The 9,152-nt window shown below is 42.1% G+C and overlaps 1 protein-coding gene across 3 annotated transcripts in view; it reads right to left on the bottom strand.

The window, feature by feature from the left end:
* Positions 1 to 834: 834 nt before the first annotated feature.
* POP1 (POP1 homolog, ribonuclease P/MRP subunit) overlaps positions 835 to 9,152 on the bottom strand; it is a 35,419-nt gene continuing 27,101 nt past the window's right edge. For all 3 annotated transcript variants that reach the window (XM_079124953.1, XM_079124952.1, XM_079124951.1), the window contains 2 exons: positions 3,384 to 3,737; positions 835 to 2,413 (listed from right to left, as the gene is read on the bottom strand). In XM_079124953.1, the coding sequence (XP_078981079.1) occupies positions 1,759 to 2,413; positions 3,384 to 3,737 (1,009 nt within the window). In that variant the 3' untranslated portion in view covers positions 835 to 1,758. The remainder of the gene's footprint in view (positions 2,414 to 3,383; positions 3,738 to 9,152) is intronic.

The raw sequence follows: 9,152 nt of genomic DNA, 5'->3' as shown, positions 1-9,152 counted from the left end.
TTATATTCTACAAAATTAGTGTTTCCTGGACAATAAGTACAAAAATAAGAGTGTATAGAGGAGTCTGAAAAAGATTTCTTTCCTACAGAGATAGAGAACCTTGACTGCAAATATTCATTGTGGATCTGCAACAGGAGGACACCTTATCCCTCTTTCCAAGTTTATTTAGTCACGAAACACCTTTTTCCAGAGACCAGCTATCCTTTCAGCGCATGACTCTTTGACCTACCACCCACAAACCAGAGTTACTGAAATGTGACCTGTCCCCTGTAACCAGGGCAGAGCAGCAGGCCCCAGGCCAGGTGCGGTACAGGACACAGTCAGGTGACACACAGCACACTCAGATTTCTGTCATCAAGACAGCTAAGCCACTGACAAAGTGCCTCAGAGCCTAGAAAGCAATGAGAAATGGGCCAAAAAATATCCACAGCTGAACATCAGGTGATATTTTAATTTATTCTGTTTACAGACAGCACTTAGATACACTATTTTCCTTGATCTCATTTGGGTTGGACACAAAGACACTGGGCAGCACAGTGAGAGGAGAAACCTCAGTCATTCATTGGCTCAAGGGCTTTCCAATTACTGAAAGGCTTGCTGGGTTGTCCCCAACTCATCATCCCCAAAGACCTTTTCAGCCAAATGCTACTGCAAAAACACAATGCATTTATTTACATGAAATGATGCCTAACTGCACATGTAAATTCAAAACATCTCACTCAGACTCTGCTAGAAAAAGGATGGCAGGAAAGTAAAGGGCCAAGGCAGCTAAAGGTTAATGAGTTTCTCCAGGTGAAAAAAGCAATCATGAGCCAGGTATGGATGACAGGTTTCTTTATGCCTTGCCCAAGACCTGCAGTGGACGATGTGACTGCATTGGTGGTAGTTCAAAAGCAGATGGTCACTTCAGTCATCACTTTGCAGAGGTAGCTATTGCACCACACAGCCACGCTGACCAAAGCGTGTTCCTAAGGATGCGGATCCCACCAAGTGCTCCTTATAAAAGGAATTCGGGGATCAAAAAGATTTTCAAAAAAACACTATACACTAATATCTACTTTTGAAATCTCTCTTCTTTTAGATAACATATTCCATAGAACATGCTTTAAGAATGCTCCTTTATGGCTTTGAGAAAGTCTTTACAGAAACAAAAATAAAAATTTTTTACTTAAAAAAATTAACTTCTAGGTTCACATGTTGGTCAACAACAGAGAGGTCAAGATCATAAAGTCATAGACCCTCATTTAAATTCCAACCCAACACTTTTATCATAAACAGGCAGCAATAAATTGTCCATGATTTCTTTCTTTATGACACAAGGTGTTAGGCATACTGATTACAGTACAGGTTTGAGCACAGCTCACACAGGGCCTGTGTCTCAGGCACAGAAGCCAGATGTTTATAGTCTTTTCCTCTTCATTAAACAGCTACTGTTGCTTATCACATGACTATGAAGTCAAACTTTGCTCCTAACAAAAAAGGGACAATAAGAGGTACAGCTTTAATAATACTTTTCAGCAAGAATTATGCAGACCTAGAGATCATAATAAAAAGCTTTTGGCCACATGTGCCAGACAATTTCACAGCAAGGGCAGGGAGGGATAAAATGATGTAAATATTTCATCATTTGCATAATATATTTTTAATTCTTTTCAAAGAATTTCAAGTGATTTTAAAACAGAGGACAGAGAAAGCAAGACTCCAACTATGGGACTTGGCAAACAAAATCACCTGCCCTGCTAGGCAGTGAGCCAGCATTCATACCTCAATGGCAATCCTGGCAAATCGGTACTGCAGCGAGGCAGCAGGCCTCAGCAGCACCAAGCCCCTTCCAGCCTCAGGCTGGCTGAGCAGCATGTCCAGCAAGCCTGTCAGACTCACGAACCCCAGGGCTTCTCCACAGCCAACAGCCATGGAAAAATCTCCCTGGGTGACAAAGCCTAGGAGGACTCTGGAGCAGTGGGAGATCACACCTGGGAAGGGACCTGACCACAACCCCCGAGTCAGAGCTCCCTGCCCAGCAGCAGGGCACCCCACTGCCACACCCGTGGAAGCAGCAAGCCCTCGGTTCTGCCTCCTCTTCATTTTCTTCTTCTCTTTCTGTTTCAGGATCATGCTCTTGAATGGGTCGCTGTGTCTGGCTTCCTGAGGCCCACAGTAGTGGTGATCCTGGCTGAGTTGGAGGAAGTCCTCCTCGGTTGGGACACAGATCATGGTAAGTGGCTCTGGGCTGCCCTTCCTGAGCAGGGACAGGCTGACCCATACCAGGGCCCTAGGAAAGCGGTCCAAGATGGACAGGCGGGCCTCTGTGGTCAATTCTTGCTGGCCTCTGCTGGCAGCCCGCCGGACCACCCGACTATTCTCAACACTGGGCCCACACCAGGCTGACAGTTGCTTCAATAATTTCCTACTCCTACAAGAAGTCAGAGACACACATTTGAGTATATTCTGTTCAAAGAAAAAATATGCAACTAGAAGATTAAGCATCACTAGAGTTAATTTGATTTTTTAATACTGCATCATGGGAAAGTATCAAAACTGTGATTTTTTTTTTAAATTTAAAATACACATTAAGATACATCAGTAACAATATTTTTCTTTTTATGTACCTGCCATTCTGAAACTGAAGGTCTAAAGGCTTAAGAAGTTGAAGGCTGAGAAAAATCAGATAATGGGATAGAAAATACTAGGGCTGTAATCAGAGTGAGAAGATGAGAATAAAGAGGAGCTGGTATTTTGATAAGAAAAATCTGAAGAGATAGTATATGTAAAGTAAGAAAGAAGATTATGAAATCATGAGATTACTGCACAGAAAAATAAGTATGAGCCAAGAGATGTGAGCACTTTTTAAAATCAGAGCATACTGTACAGGGCATCTGATAGCAGAACTTTATCTGAAGAAATACAGAGGGCAGAACACATTTCATATGGAAGCTGCTATAAGACCATGTTCCACTGAAGAGGCTGCTAACATCCCATAAACCCATATAATTGGAAAGAAGCTAGAAGAGTGCTAATCAGCGATATCAAGCAAAGCAAGCCACTCTGTACACAGAGAACCTTGTTACCTAGCGTCATGTAGTGAGGGTACTTTTTTGTGAGCAAAGACTAAATGCAATAGGTCACAGGAAAAAACTCTCTTGGTTTAGGACTGTAGATGACAACATTTTCAATCAGGTCATCAGTTAGCACCATGCCTCAATTGAGTATCATGAAGGTGACTTCTGGGCCCTCTATGAAACATCAAAAGACTGGCTTTCCTTTCCAGGAAGTCCCTAAGTTCACTGGGTTTTGCATAAAGGAACAATAACATTCACACCCTGTAGCCTGTTCAACACGAAAATAAGCAATCCAAAACGTATCTAGAAGTCACTTATGCTCACCTGAGAACGCAGAATTGACTACTGGTAGCAGCAACATGGTTCTCCCCAGCACCCTGGTCCATTACCATCTCAGCTCCTGCCTGGTCCTGACGCTCTGTGTCCATGACTTCTGGCTCCCCAGGGTCATTTACTGATGTGCCCACTTCATCAGATGACTGATGAGATTTTTCAGTAGCAGGAGGCATCCAGTGTCTTTTCAGATCACCCTCCTCACCACTTGGAGATGATGCTACCAAAGACACATCTTGGGCCTGTCCTCTGGACTCCCAGTCCTGAGTTAACTGCTCCCAGGGACAGCAGAAAGGTGCCAGGGTGCCAAGTTTAACATAGTTAGGCCGTTTGGCAGGAGGGCGTCTAATGAAAAACGAAGAGGAGAACTGATTTTGAACAATTGAGAAAAGGACAATTAAAATAATCATCACCATTATAATGCATTTTTATTTAAACAACAATCACACAAAAAAAGCTTTCCAAGAAATGTATGACAAAGAATAACAGCCAACTCTACTGGTCAAGTTCTTTTGTTTTCTTTGTTCTTTAACAGATACTGCACCCACAAAGCAGCCCCATGTGGCTACTGAACAACCCCAGGGAGGACCATTCCTGAGAGCTCCAATTACATGGTGCACCTGGAGTTATGCAGTGATGTTCCTGTACATTTCAAGACTAAGTTCAAGGTTATAGTGAAGTTTTCCTCTCACTCCTCACCTCTAGTGACCCTGCTACCCTCCAGGAAGACAGCATCATTATCAGTTTATGTACATACAAGCACATATGTACATATTTTTGTTTACTTATCTTTATACAAATGGTGGCATACTAGATATGGTACTCTTTGCTTAACTTCACTTCTTACATTTAACAAACTTTGTCTTGGAGACTGTTTTATATTAATACATCAAGCTCCCTCATTCTTTTGTAAAAGGCCATGTCTCTTTTCGGCCCTAATCTATTTAGACAGTCCTCTTTTGAAATGCTTTTGGTTATTTTCATGCTTTGCTTCTACAAACATTGCAGCAATGAATGATTGCGAATATGCTGTGCACACTCAAGGTTTATCCATAGGATAAGTTCCTGGCAATGGAACTAAGGCAAAGAATAAGAGCACTTTAAAATTGTGATAGATGCTTCCAAACTGCTTTCCACAGGGGTTATACCAATTGACCTTTCTAACAATGTATGAATGAGGAAGAGACTTTGAAAAATACTATAAGCTAATGAAAACCAGACCTGACCCAAGAAGTAGTAGATCAGCGTGCGGCTGGCTATACTGGCCTGGGTACTCTTAAGACTGATCCTTAGGCTGACTGATGATCTACTCTGGGACAAGCCCACACAATCCTCCCCTCATTTACTTCTCATTATGTACTGCATCCTGATTCTCACCTGGAAATGATCCTGTAGGCATAATGGGACCCACTGAGCCTAGGCTCTCAAGGTTGAACCAAATGTGTACTGGCCTCTTAAGAGAAGCACCTGACCTACCCAGACACCTCTCAAAGTCCAGAGGGATAACCACAGCTACCTCTCTCAATTCCTCCCATAAGAAGCCCATCTATACACATATGTAGTGCTACAACTTGGTTAAGGAGAACATGATATTCTTCAAACTTCTGAGTTTCATAAATCCATATGAAATATACACAAATTTTGGTTAAGTTTTTAAAGAAAAAAAAAAAAAAAATGTCCTTGGCTGGGGATATAACTCAGTGTTAGAGTGTTTGCCTAGCATGCGGGAGGTCCTGGGTTTGGGTTTGAGCTTAACACCATGCATTCACACACACACACACACACTCCTTCATCCCATGAAAGGGTATTTAAAGGACTTCTCCCCAAATTTCATATTAAGTAAACAGACACTAGGTCATGAGATAGAGGGGGTTCATGCCTGACTCATTACCTCTGCTCTCAGTGCACAGCAATACTGGATAAAGAAGGAAAATACAGAATGTAGGAATAAAGGGTGGCATTTGAGTCAGAAATGGCTTCCTTGGGGCTGGAGTTGTAACTCAGCGGTATAGTGCTTGCCTCACATAAAGATAAATAAAAATAAAGGTCCATCAACAACTAAAAAAATATTAAAAAAAAAAATGGAATGGTTTCCTGTTTGGCAATACCACCCTGTTTTAACTAACAAATTCAGGAAAGGCTGGAATGATAACAATAACAATAGCTAATACCTAATACCTAATACCTTCTGAACACTTAGCATGCTGTTCCAAGTGTTTTGTACATACTAACTTATTCAACCGTGTGCAGCCATTACCTAGGGTTTTCACTGAACACATTTTCTCTTCCTCCTGAACACTGCTAGTTTGCACATCCTAACCTTCCTGTGGCCAAAGGACCAGGACAATAGAATGTGAGTGGAAGCGACCTGCCCACCTCTCCTAGGCCTAGCCCATATTCCTGCATATTCTTTCCCCCTGCCAGCTGTATGCAAAGACCCTGCATCCCTAGGCAAATGGTAAAACCACAGGATGGAAGCTCCCCAGATCTCTGGAACTCCATCCCCTGATCAAGAACATTATATTCAATTATTCCACGAGTAAGAAATCAAATGTCTTTGTGTTAAGCTTCTGACATGTGGGGTTTGTTTGTTCCAGGAATTAGCACTGCCCTCATGTATACAATTCTCACAGCTACCCCTGGGGTAAGGTTCCTATCTAAACCAAGACCCCAGAGCTATTAGTGGTTGAACAAAGATATAAACCTAGGTAGTATGGTTTTGTTAACCACTGCATTATAATGTCTTTTAAACAGACAGGTAAATCTTTTCATAATCTTGCAGATGGAAAGCAGAATACTAAAGTCAAAAACCACATAAAAAATATGTTAATATACACACAAATTCAAAATTATAAGGCAAATAAAGCAGGGAATAGTATTTGCAATGCATATGAGAAAGGAGAGACCAAGAAAACTCTTAAAAATCAATAAAACAGGGCTGGGAATGTAACTCAGTGGGAGAACACACACCTAGCTTGTGTGAGGCCCCGAATTCAATCCCTAGCACAGGTGGATGGATGGATAGAAGGAAAGAAGGAAGGAAGGAAGGAAGGAAGGAAGGAAGGAAGGAAGGAAGGAAGGAAGGAAGGAAGGAAGGAAGGAAGGAAGGGAGGGAGAGAGGGAGGGCAGATAAATGCCAACAGAAAAAGAAGCAAAATAAATAAACTAGCAATTTGCAAGAAAAGAAGCATAAAATGATGAAAAACAAAAATAACCTCACTAGTAAAAAAACAAAACACTTAAAAAATGATGAAAAACTTAAAAATATCTAACCTCACTTGTAAAAAAAACAAAACATTTAAAAACTCATTTCTCACCTATCTTAGTTGGCCAATATTAACGGACAGACAACAGCCCACAATGGTGAAAGTGACAAGAGCTATTTCCCTCACTACGGGTGAAATTCTAAAGTCAGTACAGGGGCAATGGGCATGGTAGACCAAAAGCCTTAATGTGCACAATTTTTTTTAAAACCAGATATGTCGCTTACAGGCATTTAGCACAAGGTCTTTTCTGCTGTCCTACAGCCCCTCTCCAACAATGGCTGTTTCTTTCTCACTGCCCATGGTCCTTGATGGGCAGATGGTCTTGATGTGCCCAGGACATTTCTCTCCTCCCTCTTCCTCCAGATTCTTATTTCCCTGAAGCATGCGCCATCAGACAAGCCACAGGCTTTCCCTCCACCAACTTCCTGGGTGCCCCATTCACCTGCTACACCATCTTCCCCTCTGCCTCTTGGCCTCAGCATCTACAGTCATAACCTTCCAATGCCCTGGCCTACGTACTTCACAGTTTTTACTTTACCTCACCTCAAGCACCCACACCCCTGGTCATCCCTTAGGTTTGGTCACTGCCAACACTTTCTCCATCTTAAAATCTCAATTTCTTGCATGCTACTCCTCTATTTTTCAGCTCACTTACCCTCCCCGCATTCCTCAACCACTGGAGCCTCCTATTCATCTTCGCTACCATTTCCTCACTGTTCACTGCATCCCCTTCATCACCCTCATCCCTCTCTATCAGCCTGGACTCCAGGGTTCACAGGACAGTCCCTCCCTTACATGTGCGCTCAACCCTCTCCACCTGGCAAAGCCCATCCCCGTTACGTGACGCTCCAGTGTCCCCAGGCCAGCACTCGACTGGGAGAACACAGCTGAAGAAGAACACGTAATAGCCCTGAATCTTAATAAATAAACACAAAACTCAAGTGATGCTCTCTTACCCTTCCTCTGAATCGCTTATTTCTCTAGTCAATTCAATCTTCCACTCTCCCAGAAACCTGGTTACAATTCCTCCCTCCTTACATCTCCAACAGCCCCGCTTCCCTTCTTTCACCTCCCCTCTTTGTTCACTGAGAAGACAGTCACAATCCAACGAGTGCCATCTAATCCGCCCACACAGAGTCTAAGGTACCTAGATCTATGGTCAGACTTCAGAGTCCACCCTCCAACCTATTAAAATGGAAGAACTGAGCCCAATCCTATCAGATACCACCCTTCCCTGCTCCCTGCTCAAGGACTCTGCTCTCAAATTTTAGCCTCCCTCCATGTACAAATAGAGAAAAACAACATGTATCCCATTTGTTTAAATTAAAAAAAAAAAAAATTTACCCTCCCTGCCCTCTCCAGGATCCTCCCATTAGCCCAGAAATATGTGATCCCATTAAGAATAGAGGCTCCACAGGATCACGAGTCCACAAAGTCAGAAACAGACTTTGCCTTGTCCTTGCTGTTGTCTAGAACAATGCTGGGCCCACAGAGGCTCTAAGTAAATATGTGTGAAATGAGTAAGTCACCAGATATATAGAGAGAGACATACACAGAGAGATGTTCACAGAAGCACACAGCAAGAAATCAGAAATAACCTAAAGGGCCATTGATAAAATATTACCAGGTTACAATCCTATGGAATCACTCAAGCTCTATTCTGAGTGAGAGCTAGAAAATGATAGGACTCACAGATCAAATCTGGCCCACTGTCTGTTTTTGTACAACCCATGAGCTAAGAACAGTTATTACATTTTTAAATGTTTGCAAAAAGCAAAAGAATATTTTACAACACATGAAGGTTATATGAAATTCAAATTCAAGTTTCCATAAAGGAAGTCTGATTGGGACACAACCACACTCATTCATTTTTATGTCATCCATGGCTGTTTTCATGCCAATATGGCAGAGCTTAGTTGTCATGGAGACGAAGTCCACAAAGCCAAAAATATTTACCATCTGGCCCACTATCAAAAAAGTACTAAAAAAATGTTTGCCCACATTTGGTATGGAGTCATATTTATCAAAATGGGTGTGGTGGCGCACGCCTGTAATCCCAGCAGCTTGGGAGGCTGAGACAGGAGGATCACAAGTTTGCCAGCCTCAGCAAAAAGCAAGGCGCTTAAGCAACTCAGTGAGACCCTGTCTCTAAATAAAATACAAAATAGGGCTGGGGATGTGGCTCAGTGGTTGAGTGCCCCTGAGTTCAATCCCCAGTACCAAAAAACAAAAAACGAAAAAAAAAAAAAAAAAAAAAAAGGAGGAAACGATCCACAATATATTGTTAAATGAAAAAGGCAGATTTCAAAATAATATGTACAGTCCAATCCTTTTATTTAAAAAATGGTACCAATGGAAAATGTACATGAACTAAAAAGTCTATATGGTGAAAAATAGTAATGTCATCAATTATTATTTCACAAACACATAGAGAACCTCCACTATGTATTATGGGAGGCACAAGGACATACAAGTGGCCACTGCCCTCAAAGAG

This window comes from Sciurus vulgaris, assembly GCF_902686455.1.
Source record: "Sciurus vulgaris genome assembly, chromosome: 1".
Taxonomy (NCBI): Eukaryota; Metazoa; Chordata; class Mammalia; order Rodentia; family Sciuridae; genus Sciurus; species Sciurus vulgaris.
This window is presented reverse-complemented; position numbering and strand designations above follow the sequence as displayed.